The sequence below is a fragment of the Mesocricetus auratus genome, unplaced genomic scaffold, assembly GCF_017639785.1.
Source record: "Mesocricetus auratus isolate SY011 unplaced genomic scaffold, BCM_Maur_2.0 Super-Scaffold_100009, whole genome shotgun sequence".
In the NCBI taxonomy this organism is placed as follows: Eukaryota; Metazoa; Chordata; class Mammalia; order Rodentia; family Cricetidae; genus Mesocricetus; species Mesocricetus auratus.
The window spans coordinates 41,618,601-41,635,649 of NW_024429193.1; the positions used below are offsets into that span (position 1 = coordinate 41,618,601).

At 41.0% G+C, this 17,049-nt stretch overlaps 1 protein-coding gene across 1 annotated transcript in view; it reads left to right on the forward strand.

Annotated features, from left to right (window-relative positions):
• The first annotated feature begins 17 nt into the window (after positions 1 to 17).
• Slc30a7 (solute carrier family 30 member 7) overlaps positions 18 to 17,049 on the forward strand; it is a 70,748-nt gene continuing 53,716 nt past the window's right edge. The window contains exons 1-3 of the mRNA XM_040751992.1: positions 18 to 287; positions 500 to 601; positions 13,122 to 13,235. Coding sequence (XP_040607926.1) covers positions 208 to 287; positions 500 to 601; positions 13,122 to 13,235 — 296 coding nt within the window. The 5' untranslated portion in view covers positions 18 to 207. The remainder of the gene's footprint in view (positions 288 to 499; positions 602 to 13,121; positions 13,236 to 17,049) is intronic.

The window sequence follows — 17,049 nt, forward strand, 5'->3', positions numbered from 1 at the left end:
GCTTTCCCGTCCCAGGACGCGTTGCGCGGCCCGGGCCGGAAGTCCTCGAGTTCCCGGGTGTGTGTCTGTGTCTGTGTCTCGCGGCGCTACGCCGCCGCGGTCAAGCGCCTAGGGGGTCCGCGTCTGAAGCGTCACCTCTGTCACTGCCGCCACCATACCGAGTCACTTCTAGAGGGACGGAGGCCCGGCCTTCGCCGGGTGGAGAAGATGTTGCCCCTGTCCATCAAGGATGATGAATACAAACCACCCAAATTCAATCTGTTGGGCAAGATCTCAGGCTGGTTTAGGTGCGGGGTGCTGTGTGTGCTGGGAGGGGGCTGCCTGGCAGGAGACAAAGCCGGGAGCTAAGGGTGGTCTGAGGTCCGGGGTGGGAGCGTCACCCTCCTGCTGTGGTGGAGGGAGCATGTGGACTGGGTGGGTCCTGAAAGGAGGACTCGATTTTAGGGTCCCGGCATCCCCTTGGCTCCTGCCTGCTTCTAATCACCTGTGTCGTGCTCAGGTCCATCCTGTCGGACAAGACATCTCGGAACCTGTTTTTCTTCCTGTGCCTGAACCTCTCTTTCGCTTTTGTGGAACTACTCTACGGCATCTGGAGCAACTGGTAACCAAAGGGGAAGATGGTTGGGGCGGAAGCAGAGGGCGAGGGAAACTAGCCACTATTTGCTTAGTGCCACGTAGCTCCCTACCGGTTCAGGTCTTACCTTTGCCACTACCACTTCTGCTGAGTTGCTCTCTCATACCTTCATCAACGCAGAAGGGAAGGGATGCTTTTCTAAGATCAGGGCCCATAAAGTACAGCCTCTGATTCCCTGCAACTTCATCAGACAGCACTGACAGGCCCACTCCTCTCTATCTCCCCCCCCGATAAAAATCAATCTCTTCTTTAACTGCTTCCCTTGCTTTGGCTCAGGAAAACTGGGAGGATCCTGTTAGCTAACCTCCCGGTGGGTGTGGTATTTTTTTTTGGATTTTACCCTTAAGATTCTGAGAGGGGAGGTCTGAGCTACCCTGTTGAAATTGTGATTATTGTTGAGTGGCTTTTGAAGAGGTTTGTGAAGAGACCTTTGGCAAAGCATATGCCATTCTCTTTTACAGTGAAACTGTGGCATTATATTTCCTCTTATCTTCACTGCAGTAGAAAATTCCCATACAGTTTTCTGAAAGTGCCTCTTGATTTGATGATGGCTTTTGGTGTCGCCTTTGGGTTTTTTGTTTGTTTCTATTTTCTGTTGTCACGATTTGGGTAGAGGAGAGTTCCGTGTGACTAAGGATATAAAGTCACTAGCATTTAAGCATTCCTATGGGATAACTTCTGGGCTTGTGAAATTGCTCTGCAAATAGCAGTCAGCACACTTCTCAAGTGTACTAACTCCATCTGTAGGTTTTATTCCCCTTTAAGAATCTGCTGAGAGAGGGGCTGGAGTTAAGCATGCTTGCTGTTCTTGCAGAGGATCAGAGTTTAGTTCTCAGCACCATATCTGACTGTAACTCCAGCTTCAAGGGATCTCACACCCTCTTCTGGATTCCACAGGCAACCCACACACACACACACACACACACACACACACACACACACACACACACACACAAATTGTAAAAGATGTTAAAGAAAAAGAATCTAATAAAAGATGGGGGATATAAATCTCCCAGAATCTTGGAGGATCTTAGGTTAGCCTGTGCCTTTCATGGTTTGTTTTTTGATCCTTCTGTTAAACTAACTTGGTCTCTGTCTTTTAAAATCCATTTTCAGAGAAGAAAAAGATGATAGTCTTTGATCTCTAGCTCTGTTGAGTTTGAACAAAAGTAATAATCTTTTACCAGGTGTTGTGACATCTATTCTCTGGTGCACATCTTTGATCATTTGTTGGGGATTGTAGTATGGCTTAGTGGTCTAGTTCTTGCCTACTGTGTGTTAGGCCCAGGATTCAGTCCCCAGTACTGTCAAATACACACACACACACACACACACACACACACACACAGAGAGAGAGAGAGAGAGAGAGAGAGAGAGAGAGAGAGAGAGAGAGAGCTGTAAGCCTATAATCCTAGTAGTTTGAAAGTATGAAGGTGGAGACGGGAAGATCAGAAGTTAAATTATCGTCTTCAGCTACATATTGAATTCCTGAGAGCCAGAGCCCACAAGAGAGAGAGAGGGAGGGAGGGAGGGAGGGAGGGAGGGAGGGAGGGAGGGAGGGAGAGAGAGAGAGAGAGAGAGAGAGAGAGAGAGAGAGAGAGAGAGAGAGAGAGAGAGAGAGAGAGAGAGACTATGTTATTTGGACACCAAATTTTTCAGTTTTTTGATTGGTCATTTTTTTTATGAGATTGGATTATCTCTGCGCCTGTCTCTTACCTAAACCCATGGTGTCTTGGTCATTTCTGTCTTTGACTTCATTCTTTAAAAATAAGTTTCGGGGGGCCTGGGTGTGTCTCAGAGTTTAAGAGCCTTGACTGCTCTTCCAGAAGCCCCGAGTTCAGTTACCAGCAACCACATGGTGGCTCACAACCATCTATAATGAAATCTGGCGTGCAGACAGAACACTGTATACATAGTAAATAAGTAAATAAATAAATCTTGTTAAAAAAAGATACATATTTCAGGTTGTTGAACCTCAAAGATCAAAAAGTTGTTTTCCTCAGTGTAGGGGATTAAACCATGGACAAAACACTCCTCTCACAAGAAAACGCAAAGAAATATTTGAAAGAGTTGCAGCAAATATTAAGTTGCTCTGATTTTATTTCTAGGGCCTCCATTTTGAAGGAGGAGTTTGGCTATACTTAGGCTGTGTATCTGATGGTGAGGAGGTGTCTTCAGTGCAAGAAGAGCTCGGTTCTGCCCACTTCCCCTCGGACCTTTTCACTAGATGGTCACCTAACGTAAAGCTTAGTACATGTGCCATGCGTTATGGGGCAATGGTCAGGCATCTTGGCACTTGGCACAGTGTAGGGGCTTATTTTGTATTTGCTGAATGAAAGAATGTGTGGATTTATCTGTGTATACTGATAACTGTTCTGTCAGGGGAAACACAAACAAACACTAGAAAGCAAAAGTTGAGCTCCTTTAGTTCTTAGAAGTTGGGAGGAAGGTGTACGACTACTATCCATGTTTTTTATTTCTTTCAAGTATGCTTTTCTTTCTGGTATTTTCTTTTCTTTTTTTCTTCCTGTTATTGAAAATAATTGTTTTCTTCCTCACATAATATATCCTGAATATGACATCCCCTCCCTCTACTCTTTTCAATTCCTCCCTAACTCCCCTCCCATCTGGATCCACACCCTTTATGTCTCTCATTGGAAAACAAATGGGCTTCTAAGGGATAATACAGAAATAAAATAAAAGATAAGATAAAACAGAACCCAACACATTGGAATTGAACAAGCCAAACACATAGAAGGAAAAAAGCCCAAAGAAGACACAAGAATCAGACACCCACTCATTCATTCACACAGGAATTCATAAAAACACTGAACTGGAAGCATGTGCAGGCCATGTTCATCTTCATTTATTGTTGAGTAACTACATAATCTCAATAAAAGAATGTAGTTTTGTATCATCAAGGCTTTTTTTTCCAAGGTACAGAAAAAGGCAAAGCCAATACTTGTTTAAACAGACAGTGCCCTCTTCCACAGTTGGCTAACATAGTCCCACCTCTCCCTTGCATCAGAATGCCCAGAGCATAGAGAGAACAAGGCAAAAAAAAAAAAAAAGTACACAGAGTCTTCTAAGACTTATCTGGATGCTAACACACAATGCTTTCCCTCATACTTTTATCGCATGGCCATGCCTAGAAGCAATGTGGTGTATACCATGAAACCATGTAGATTGATACAAGCCACGGCTTTGTTAGTGAGGAAGAAAGAGCATATGTACTGGAGAAACAGACCAACCCACTTAATGTAGAAAGTTGAGGTGCAGTGTTTCTGTTTTCTTCTTTCCAAGTTCCAGCAAGGCTTCCAGCACGTTTTATCTGAGTATATGCTGATTCCTGCCCCCTTTTATTCTAGTATACCACTGTGTTTGACTTTATGCATTTTCATGCTGTTCTGCAATACATTTACTTCACCATCTGTTTAAAAGCTTAGTTTCAATTATGTCATACACTAAAAGTATTGAAAATAGTTCCACTGAGACTGACTGCTGGTTACAACCCCTTTGGCAAACTTTTATTTCAAAAATATTTGCAATAGACTCATAACAGTAGCAAAATTACAGTTATGAAGTAGTGACAAAATAACTTTATGGTCGGGGGTCAGCACAACATGAGGAACTGTTTTAAAGGGTCACAGCAGTAGGAAGGTTGAGAAGCACTGCCTTAGACACCGAAAAAGCTTCTGAAGCAGACTGGAAAGGTTGATGTTTCTGTTTCGGTAAACCTTTGTTCTAGAAATGCTAACGGCTATATTGGAGGTTTTTATGTAATGTGTGTAGAAGATGCTTGCTAAGTGATTCCTTGGTGAAAAGTGCTCTCATTGATCATGTTTTTCTATTACATTAAAATTTAAAAATGTTTTAGGCTTTTATCAAGCTCTCCATTTTTGTATGACAACTCGTCAGCTGTGGTGGAGCCATTGCCTTCTTGTTTTGTTTTCCAAACTTAGATATGTATTTCACTTTGATGAACATTAAGGATGATAAAATGATAGGATGATAGAATGAGCTGCAGTTCATTGGTTTATTAACTTTACTAATGCCGTGATCTGAATCATTTTCTTTTTTGTTCTTTAAATGTGTTGGTGTGTGATTATCTTTGTGTGCATGCATGTATGTGTCAGTGTACCTGAGAAGGGCAGAAGTTGAATTCAGTATCGTTCTAGATCACTTTCCACCTTAGTTTTTGAGACTGATTGATCCCCAACGTAGTTTTCAAATTTCGTGATAGTGAATTTATACTTAGCTCTCTTATTCTACATATGGAAGTCAGCTGGACAGGGGTTTGTAACTATAGTGATCCCTTGTCTTCAATTGTAAATTAATATTTACCAGTCACTGAGTACACTGTTAGCCCAGAGACCTTTTTTTTTTTTTTTTTGGTTTTTTACGAGACAGGGTTTCTCTGTATTGTTTTGGAGGCTGTCGGTCCAGCTCAGCCTCGAACTCACAGAGATCCGCCTACCTCTGCCTCCCGAGTGCTGGGATTAAAGGCGTGTGCCACCACCGCCCAGCGCCCAGAGACCTTTTAAGAAACCTTTTGTAATGGAAAATCTTAAGCATGTGTAAATAGAATAATGGATACCATGTACTCACCACCCATCTTTGCAATCCATTTCACCCATTTTGTCACCCATGTCCCACTGCTCGAATGACTTAAACAGATACAAGACCCAGTCTTTCATAATTGCTTACGGCTGATTCTTTAAAAGACAAGTGCCACCCTTGACAGTTCCAAGTGCTCATATGTCATTCCTTGTTTCATGCATTCTTCTTATATTATACAGAGAAAATCTAAATAAGACCCACACACAGTGTTTGTTTGGCTGATATGGGAAGATCTTACATCTCTTAGAATTGATAGCTTTTTCTTCCTTCCTTTATTTTTATATGTGGACCATAAACATATTTCCTTTTAAAGCTGGTCTTAAACTAGGCCCAGCTCAAACTCCCCAGTGCCGCAGTTATAGATTCATGCCACCACTCCTAGTGTTAGATAAAATCCTTCTCAAGAATTTCTTTCCCTTCCCTCTCCCCTCACCCCCTCCTTCCTCCTTTACTGTTCTTTGTAGACAGCATCTTACACTTGTAGCCTATGGTAGCCTAGTATGTGTTAAGTAGCCCAGGCTGGACTCACTCATAGGGGTACTCTCGCCTCAGATTCTTCAATGCTGAGACTACTGTGTGAACTATGCTTGGCTTCAAGTGTTTCTTTTGTCATGGAGTCCCTTATTCAAATGTCTTTAGAACTAGTTACGTGGAAAAAGTATCTTAACACTTTTTAAAAGAAATTGGCATTTAAAGAGGAACCCAAAACAAGTATGCTGATTGGATGAAATATTTTTTCTTTAGCACATTTTACTTTATGTGCAAATCCATAATTTTAGGTAATATCTGTGCCACTTTTATGTTTTTTTCATTTTTCAAAAGTTTTTATTACATTTTATTTGTCTTGTGTGTATGTGTCTGTGCATCCATGAGGGAGTACATGCCTTGGTGCACATGTGGAGGCCAGTGGATACCCTGTGGGAATTGGTGCTGTCTTTCTACCATGTGAGTCCCGGGTCTTGAACACAGTGCGTCAGATTTGATGTCAGGCATCTTTTCCTCTTGAGTCACCTCACTAGCCCCTACCTTTATGTTTTAAAGAACCTTGTGCCATTTGTCCAAATGATAATTCATAGTTAGTAACACTGCTAGTGCTGAGGATGAGATGCAAATGTCACATTTTTCCAGCAGTGTTTTCCCAGTGAGTGCGAACTCGAGGCTTTTCTAGTGTATTTATCTACTTGTCTGTAGCTAAGTAGCTTTCACATCATGGTCCTCAGTTTATGGAGACTGCTTCATATCATCTGCTGTAAGAACACGGTGCTCTTGCATCTCAGAAGAGGAAGTAGATTTTCAGGTTCGGGTACATTTTATTAAATGCTAAAACTGCCCTGGGACTATAATACACCATAAAAATGAATATAAGTAAATAAGTATTAAAAAGAATTTGATTGCTACAGTCTACAGGACTTGCTCTTTTATGTTTCCCTTAAGGCAATGTTTTGTATCCATTGACTGTATAGAACACAGGCAAAAACAAACTTGCTGGGGTTCCTATAAAAGTACTACAAGTTAAGTGGCTGGCACATGAGAAGTTTCTAGTCTCACAATTGGGAGGTATAAATCTGACTTCCAGGTGTCCACAGGGATTTGGGGAAGAATCTGCTCGATGCTACTCTCCTAACTTGAGGTGGTTTGCTGGTAACTTTTAACATTTCCTTGGCTTGTAGAAGCATTTCTCTCATCTCTGTCCTAACGTCTCTTGGTCGCCTGTGTGTGTGTCTTCCTCCAAATTTCTGGGCCCTTTAAATAACAATACCTGTCAGTACCCGTTTGTGGTGTCCTCCTAACCAAGCATATCTGCAGGGAACCTGTCTTTAAGCAAAGTCACATTAAATGCACAGACAGACAGACAGACAGACATATACATACGTACATACATGCATGCATACATAATATGGGAGCAGTGGTGTGCCTCATTGCTGTAGTAGCAATCCCAGTGTCTTGATTCACTTAATGAGAGATGTAGCTGAGGCCAAGATGGCTGCCCAGAGGAAACTTGCTTGTATAAAGGAGGGAATAATTATAACAGAAAAGGGACCTAACGCTAGCCCTTCTGGGTTAGCCTCTGAGTTGGAAAGGAAAGGGAAGAAAGGATAAGTTGAAGTATTGGATTGCCACTTCATATGGCTCGGGGAACTTAAGGTAAAGAGAATACAGCCTAGGACTGTGCTTGGAGCTCTTCCTGGGATCCAGAGCCTTGGACTCAGTGGAAGATTTGGAGGTGAAAGTTTAAGGTTGAGGTGAAAGTGAGAGGTGGTGGATGAGACCCAGCTCCCCAGGACAGACAGGACCATTTTCACCAAGAAAGGTAGAGTCAGTAGTGAGTTTGGGCTGGACAGAGCCACAGTGCGCCTGCTGTTGTGGAGGGAGCTCTTGTGGGCTGGAAACCAGGACAGCCACTTTCCTGACAAGGTGGCCAGGGCACTGGTGGGTGAGGCCTGCTGTAAGCTCTGTGTTGAAGTATAGATGTAGTCTCCTGTTTGTGTGGGTAGTCTATTTCTGGGCCTTCGATATGGTTCAGTTGTTCTCTGTGTGCCTTAATGCCAGCACTGATGCTTTTGAAATTGAGAAATACCCTCCATCTTTGCCCCTCTTCTTCAAGAAATTTACTGCTTTATATAGGACCACTGCTCTTTTATATGAATTAAAAAATTAAGTATTTATTTTACATGTATGAGTGTTTTGCCTGCATGTGTGTATATATACTACATGCATGCCTGTTGGAGGTCAAAAGAGGGTGTCAGATCTAGAACTGAGTTATGGGTGGTTATGAAACACCATGTGTACGCTGGGAACTGAACCCAGGTCCTCCGAGAGAGCAACAAGTGCTTTTAACTGCTGAGCCTTCTCTCCAACTCCCATGCTTCATGCAATATAACTTTTAAGATGAGCTTGACACTCGCTTGATAGGTAAGGAATGGAAAACGGTAGCTCATCTGGGGACGTATGTCCTCTGATTCCTTGCTCATATGTCAGATGTACAGAAATTTAAGTGGTGCAGTGGCTAGCACTGGCCCAGAACAAATGACTCGCATCCATGAAGCTTTGCTTAGTTCTAAAGTGAAGGCTACAGAGTATTGTTTTGTGGGTGTGGGGTGTAGCTCAGTGGGAAAGCATGTATTTAGTCTGTCTGAAGCATGGGTTCAGCCATAAGTACTAAAAGGGTTTTGGTCTTTTTATTTATAAACATCAACGTCTTCCCCTTTATTTAAATCATCTTTAATTTCTTCAGTATATAATTTCAGAGTATAAGTTTTATAATTTGTTACGTGTATCTATTAAAATGTTAACTTTTCTTTTGTGTACTATTACAAATGGAAAAATTTTAGTTTACTTTTGTTCTTTGTTACATATAGGAATGCAAATTATTTTGATGCTTCTTATTTTTATCCTGCAAGATTATTGAGTTAATTTATTAATTCAAACAGTGATTTTTGGGATTTTCTTTAAGATTTTCTATATAAAACAGCATCTGTAAATATATATAATTTTATTTCTTCCCTTATCTGAGGAATTTTGATTTCAATCTTACTTTATTGCCCTGTTTAGACTCTCCAGTAAAATCATAAGTAGAACAAATTGGCATATTCTTGATCTTTGAGGGGAAACAGCTTTTCACAATTAATTAATTAGTCAATTAATTTCACCATTTACTGATAATATCAGGTACATATTGTTGTGGCGGCCATACAGAAGGTTAAAGAAATTCCTTGTATTTCAAATCAGTTGTGTATTTTTTTCTTTTTTTTTAATTTAAATTAGAAACATACATGCTTCAAATGTCAATCCCAGCTCCCCGTTTCTCCCTCCCAGCCCCCCCCCCCCCACTCCCAGCCCAATCCCCACATCTTTCCCCAGGGAGGGTGAGGCCCTCCTTGGGGGGGATCTTCAGAGTCTGTCATTTCATCCAGGGCAGGACCTAGGTTCTTCCCCATGTGTCCAGGCTGAGAGAGCATCCCTCCATGTGGAATGGGCTCCTAAGTTCATTTGTATGCCATGGTGAACACTAATCTACTACCCAAGGCCCCAGAGATTTCTGAGGCCTCCTCACTGACACTACATTCATGGAGTTAGCCATCAGTCTGGGGTTCAAGAGCTCCCCTTGTCCAATCAGCTGCCTTTGTGGGTTTCACCGGTACAGTCTTAACCCCTTTGCTCATCACTCCTCCTCCATCTCTGTCACTGGGTTCCTGCAGGTCAGATCAGTGTTTAGCTGTGAGTATCTATCTCTGCTTCCATCAGTCACTGGATGAAGGTTCTAGGATGTCATATAAGGAAGTCATCAACCTTATCATTAGGTAGGGGCTATTAATGTAGTCTCTCTGCTATTATTAGTTTTCCAGTTGGTGTTATCTTTGTAGATCTCTGGAAATCTCACTGGTGTCAGCTCTCTCCTCAAAGCTATAATGACTCCAATTATTATGGTATCTCTCATCCTGGTCTCCTCTATTCTTACCCCGACTCAACCTTCCTGTTCCCCCATGTCTTCTTCTACCCTCTCTTAAAAGACAAACATGGTATGTACTCACTCATATATGGATTTTAGACATGGATCAGGGGAGTGTCAGCCTACAATCCCAAGGCCAGTGAGTCTGGGAAATAGGGAGGTTCCCAAGAGATATGCAAATATACCCCAGGGAAGTGGAAAGAGGCAAGATCTCCTGAGCAGATTGGGAACATGGGGGGATAGGAGAGGGAACCAGGAAAAAACCAGTTGTGTATTTTTATCTTCAGGGATGTTACATTTTATGCTGTGTTTTTTATCTGTTAAAATTTTTTGTCCTTTATTCATATGATATATTACAATGATTGATTTTAACATATTAAACCATCTTTGCATTCTTGGATTCAGTCACAGTTGCCAAGGTATGTTTACTCTTGAAGTGTAGTACTTCGTTTGTTTGTTGATATCTTGTTGAAGGATTTTGGGTTCATTTTTTACGATTGTACAATTTCTTTCTCATAAAGGTTCATCTGGCTTTAGTCGTAAGGTAACACTGGTCTTATCCTAGGGAAGTATTCTCTTATCTTCTATTTTTTTCCCATGTGTTTGTTAAAGATTGGTGTTCACTATGTTTTAAATGCTTGAGAATTAGCTAGTGAAGCCAGCATTGCAAGTGTCATTAGAGCTTTTTGTTGCTGGAAGTTCTAAAACAATCAAGTCAATCTTTTCTCAACCATAGGCTTCAGATGATCAATTTTCAGACAGCTTTGTGAGATTAGTCTCCCCTTAGTACTTGTTTTTAGATAATTTGTTGCCATATGGTTCACAATATTTCCATGTTATTCCTTTCTATTCTTTAGGTCAACAGTATCCTTCTTTATTCTTGGCTTTTTAGTAGTAAGATTTTTCTTTTCTTTTTTCTTTTTTCTTTTTTTTTTTTTTTTGCCATTGTTATTTTGACAAAGACTCTTACTGTGTAGCCCAGATGGTCTCAACTGCTCCCTGTGTTTCTGAGTTCTGGGATTACAGACTCACGCTGGTGCTTAGGTCTTTTTCATAGATCCGTTGACACAAATGTTGCCAATTTCTTTGATCTTTTCAAAGTATCAACTTTTGGTTTTTGATAGTTTTTTACCTTAAAAGAAATTCTCAGATGAAGAGAGTAGAGGCAAGCAAACTTCCTTCTTATGTTCTTTGAACATGGTGCCATATCATATTCTGATTTGAACCATTTCCAGTAAGAATAATCTATGACTTTAGTCCTTTCTCACTTCTCTTTGGTGTTCTATGTAAAGTGTGAGGATCTCCCTCCCCAGTGGGTACTCACTAATTATCCTGGACTGTGATTGACTGGTCCAGCAGGTAATCACTGATTATCCTGGACTGTGATTGACTGGTCTCCGTCCCCAGTGGGTACTCACTAATTATCCTGGACTGTGATTGGCTGGTCTCTGTCCCCAGTGAGTACTCACTATTTATCCTGGATTTTGATTGCTTTTCTTTCAAGAATTTTGGAAAATCCTAAACTACTTCATTTGATTCCTTCATGTAAAGTTTCTGCCTATGGAAATTCTTCATTTGTTCATGAATGTTCCATGAATGTTCAACACCTTATTCATAATTAACCTATTAATTATTTTCGTATTTGTGTTTTGCCTGTATGTATGTCTGTGCACCACATGCATGTCTGGGCCAAAAGGTGTTGAATCTTCTGGAAATGAAGTTACAGGCAGTTGTGAGCCATTGTGAGGGTGCTAAGAACTTAATCTGGTGTTTTTAGCTGCTGAACCATCTTTCCAGCCCCTAAGGTTCTCTGACAGTTCTAACATCTGGGACATTTCTGGTTCTGTTCTGTTGTTTGTTTTAGTTTTTGACTGGGAGTCTTTGATAGTGGCCCTCATCCTGTCCTTTCACTTATTTCACCCACCAGCTTTCCTTCCGGTCGGCTACTGGGTAGAGTTTTGAAGCCTGTGTGGGCAGTAGTTGGTCTAGGTATTAGCTTGGGGATTTGTTTTTGTTTGTTAATGACACTAAATGACAGTTTTCTGGTGGCTTCTACCACCATGTGCTTAGTGTAAAATTTAGAGTACTGGAGGGTTTTTCATGATACTTGAGTGTAACGTGTATTCTTCCTGCCTGCCGCCTGGGTCGTGTTGCCTCTTTAAGCCCCCAAATAACATACAAGACACTATATTAATTATGAGCTGTTGGTCGTTTTCTTACTGGCTAGCTCTGACTTAAGTATTTAACCCATAATTGCTAATCTGAGCATTTCCATGTGGTCTTCACTTACCGGAGGAAAGGTCCACATGTTGCTTCTCCTGCATCCTACATTGTGACTGCCTGTGCCTCTCTTTCCCAGAATCCTTCTCGACTCCTAGTCCCACCTATCTTGCTTTTCTATTGGCCAACAGTGCTTTATTCAACAACCAATAAGATAAGCACATACACAGGACTTCCCTCATCACTTGAGTTTTTCTCTGCCTTTAGCACTTGTATCTGCACTGTAACCAGATCTCTCGCTGGTCTTGGTAGATTTCTATTGCCATGTCACAGGGTTGGTGAAGACATGGTGGTGAGTTCTCCTGTAGCTTTAGACTCAGGCAGTCCTGGTATAATGAGTAGTATCAGAATTCATGTGTTTGTTCTGCCTCTTTTTAAATTTCTTTTAAATAAAGAAGGGAGGTTTGTTAAACTCGTGGTTCTAGAGGCTGTGAAGTCCTATATGGAGGTTCTAGCATCTGGTGGAAGGGCCTTCTAGGTGTATCATAGTGTATCATCATATGGAAAGGGCATCACAGGGTGAGACAATGCTGGTGTCATAGGAAGGGTCCTTATCCTGTCTTCCTCCACAACCCACAGCCAACAGCTGGGAGCATGACAATAATTAATAGCAGACTTGGGGCTGAAGAGATGACTTGCAGAGGACCAGTTACCAGCATCTATGTTGTAGCTCACGTGTGTCTGTAATTCTGGACCTAGGGATCTGACACTCTCTTTTGGCCTTGATGGCCCTCAGGCACATGTGGTTCACACACGCACATGCAGGCAGTCATGTACATAAAACAAATAAATCCTAAAATACAGTGGTTATAGCAGACTTCTTTGCCTGTCCTCCAGCAGCAGCGTTTTTTCCAGCCTTCTTATCTTAATAGCTGTTGGCCTTTGTTTGACCAGACAGAGAGCAATTTCTATCCTGCAGCACATGACTGATTTTTGTTTGTTTGTTTTGCTGGTGGTGGTTTTTGTTTGTTTGTTTTTACCATTTTTAGGCACTAGACTATAAGTGGACAGGATCTTCCATGTGCCATATTTCAGTGCTGCCTTAGAAGGTAATTCCAGATGACCTTTAGTTTTTAGGGAGAGTATTTTACCATTTGCTTTGTATTATAATGTACTGTTATGTTTGTTCTTTTTCAGCCTAGGCTTGATCTCCGACTCTTTCCACATGTTTTTTGACAGTACTGCCATATTGGCCGGATTGGCAGCTTCTGTTATTTCAAAATGGAGAGATAATGATGCTTTCTCTTATGGGTAAGACTTTAAAATACTTTTCTTGAACTACAAGATACACAGAAAAATATACAGCTCTTAAGGCCATGAGATTTTATAAGTTAAGTTTGCTTGTGTGATTTGAATTCTTATAGTCCTTACTCATCTCCCTCAGGGTTGCACTTTAACTTCCTGGATTAAATATGTCTGCTTTATATAGTAGAAGGAAAGGAACAGGAAAAGTGATATAATTATACTCGCAAAATAAAAAAAAATTTAAGTATATAATCAGAATCTGTAAAGTAACTTTATTCATATACAGAATCTTTTGTTTGGCGGATAATCCCTTAGCTTTACCAAAAATTTAGGAGTTGCTATATAAGGATTTTCTCATAGCCTATTTTTCGACAAAGAAAGTCATATAAAACTGATCATATTTTTTTCTTTCTTTTTTTTAAACTGGAAATACTTTGCTATTATGTATTTAAAATTATTTCACAACACGGTCTTATTTATCTTTTTAGTTTTCTTATGTACAGTGATTGGTACACTGAGCCACGTGCTATGCAGGGACCTTTGGTGACTCAGATTAGAAGCAGAATTGGGCTCCCCATGGGCTTGGGAAGCAGTGGAGTTTTCATTATTTGGTTTAAGCTCCTGGTTTCCTGCTTTGAGCTGACAGAACACTTGTTGGAATAACTGTGCTCATACGTAAGCAGAGATGAGGACTGCTGTCCTTTCCGCCTTTCTTGTGCATCTTGGTTCCTTCCTTGTTTCCCCTGCTTCTTCTCTTAGTGCCCTCTCACCTGCACCCTGCAGCTGCACTTCCTCTTCCTCCTGCTCCTGCTCTCCTCTCCTGCCTCTCCTCTGCTCCTCCCTCCCTCCCGCCTGTCTCTTCCTCACTTTTGCTGACACCTCATACCATATGATCCTGCTCACCTCTCCTGACTCTCTCTGCCCCTACCCTCTCCTCCCTCTCAGCTGGTTTCCTCCACACCTTTTCCGCCTGTGTTTGCCCTTGCACGCTGCTTTTGCCCTGACTAGTTGATGCACAGGCGTGCTTAGGCAGTTCTCTTTTCACAGACTACACGTTTTAATTGTAAGACGCACTCTGTTCAGGGAAACATAATCGGCTATGATCATTTGTCTAGTTTTCTTCATTTTAAACCTACAAGCAGGCCCAGTAATAAACTAACCATAACCCAGCATTTTATCAGAATGCATGAAACATATTTACCGAGCTAGAAATTAGGAACCCAAAGATCCCTAAAAACTTTCTTGCCTTTGATCTTGAAGGTCAGTGCGCTAAGCATAAAAGGCTTTCTGTCAAGCATTAGCTATGGGACTAGAGGGAGAGATTAAAAGAAAATGATTTCTGTTTTGAACAATAATCCTGCTGATTTAGTAGATAATCCCTTTTAGGTGTAAATTATAGAAAATTGGCTGTGTATTTCTTGAGTTTAGTAAACTTTTCTCCAAAAAAGTACATGCTTTGACAAAAAATGCATGCATTTAATTTACTTATATATATTTGAAAATAGAGTGTAAAATTCCTATTCTGTTAGATCTGCTTGATAGGATGAACACAAACATAACTGGACAGAGGACCCGTAAAGAGTTTGTTCAGCCTGGCATGGTTGCACATGATTGTAACCCCAGAACCTGGAAATAATTTCAAGCCCTCATAGACTCAGTAGTGAGTTCCAGGGTATTCTCAAAGGGTCTCTACATAACCAGAAAAGAAAATGTCCTCTTTACCTAAAAAATGTTTTTATAACAAAAATTGTGTTTAGCAGTTGACTTAGAAAGCTAGCAAAAGCATTTTTCTTTTTTATATTAAAATAAGTTGTTTATTTTATTACATATTTTAAGTTTTCTTGCATGCATACAAATTGTGTTTTCCTAGAATTTTAACAATCTGGCTTTTAAAATTTTTTCTTTTTTTTTAATTTAAATTAGAAACAATCTTATTTTACATGTCAATCCCAGTTCCCTCTCTCTCCCCTCCTTCCTTGCCCCCCCCACCAATCCCTTATGCCATCCCCTTTCTGCTCCCCAGGGAAGGTGAGGCCTTCCATGGGTGATCTTCAAAGTCTGTCATATCATTTGGAGCAAGGGCTAGGCTGAGAGAGTATCCTTCTATGTGGAATGGGCTCCCAAAGTCCATTCATATACTAGGGATAAGTACTGATCCACCACCAGAGGCCCCATACATTGCCCAGGCCTCCTAACTGACAACTATATTCAGGGTGTTTGGGTTGGTCCTATGCTGGTTTCCTAGCTATCAGTCTGGGGTCCATGAGTTCTCCCTTGTTCAGATGAGCTGTTTCTGTGGGTTTCTCTAGTCTAGTCTTGACCCCTTTGCTCATCACTGCTCCCTCTCTACAACTGAATTCCAGGAGTTCTGCTCAGAGTTTAGCTGTGGTTGTCTGCTTCTGCTTCCATCAGCTACTAGATGTTTGTCTTTTTTGTGACTGGGTTGCATCACTCAGGAGAGTTTCTTCTAGTTCCATCCATTTGCCCTACGAATTTCAAGATTCCATTGTTTTTTTTTTTTCTGCTGAGTAGTACTCCATTGTGTCAATATACCACATTTTTTTTATCCGTTCTTCAGTTGAAGGGCATCAACAAATGGTGCTGTAGAAGACTGCAGATAGATCCATATCTATCACTATGCACAAAACTTAAGTCCAAATGTATCAAAGACCTCAATATAAATCCAGCCACACTGAACCTCTTAGAAGAGAAAGTGGGGGGTGCCTTTGAATAAATTGGTACAGGAGACTGCTTCCTGAACATAACACCAGTAGCACAGACCTTGAGATGGACAATTAATAAATGGGACCTCCTGAAACTGAGAAGCTTCTGTAAGGCAAAGGACACAGTCAACAAGACAAAACAGCAGCCCACAGAATGGGAAAAGTTATTTACTAACCCCACATCTGACAGAGGGGTGATTTCCAAAATATACAAAGAACTCAAGAAGCTAGTCACCAAAACACCAAATAATCCAATTAAAAAGTGGGGTACAGAACTAAATAGAAAATTCTCAATAGAGGAATCTAAAATGGCTGGAGGACACTTAAGAAAGTGCCCAACATCCTTAGCCATCAGGGAAATGCAAATCAAAACAACTCTGAGATACCATCTCACTCCTGTCAGAATGGCTAAAATCAAAAACACCAACAACAATTTATCCTGGAGAAGATGTAGAGAAAGGGGAATACTCTTCCACTGCTGGTGCAAACTCATACAGCTACTTTGGAAATCAGTATGGAAATTCCTCAGGAAAATGGGAATCAGTCTACCACAAGATCCAGCAATTCCACTCTTAGGCATATACCCAAAAGATACACATTCACACAAGGACATCTGTTCAACTATGTTCATTGCAGCATTATTTGTAATAGCCAGAATTGAAGAAGCATTTTTTCTTAAAGACAGGCTCCATACATAGTCTGAGTTGGTCTAGAACTTATAACCCTCCTGGTGCAGCCACTGCGCTTGCATTGCAGGTCCATGCCACCACATGGTGTCCCAGAGCAGTTCTCATGCTTTGCAGTGTTGATGAAGGCCTAGCTGGTATGAACACACCTTGAGCGAAAATTTGTTTCCGTGCCTTCAGGCCAAATGTGCCTTATAGAAAAACGAGATCTCTTCTGCAGCGCTTCACCTAAGTAGGAAGCAGAAAACTTTGGAAGCTCAGAGACAAGGGACAGGCATTTAAAAGTGGTTTTATATAATGATATGAAGATAGAGTTAATTCTAAAAATAAGTAACTGAAAGTTTAGACTGAGTATATTAGTTTAGAAAAAGTAGTAAACACAATCTCAGGGTGTCTCTGATGTAATGTGGG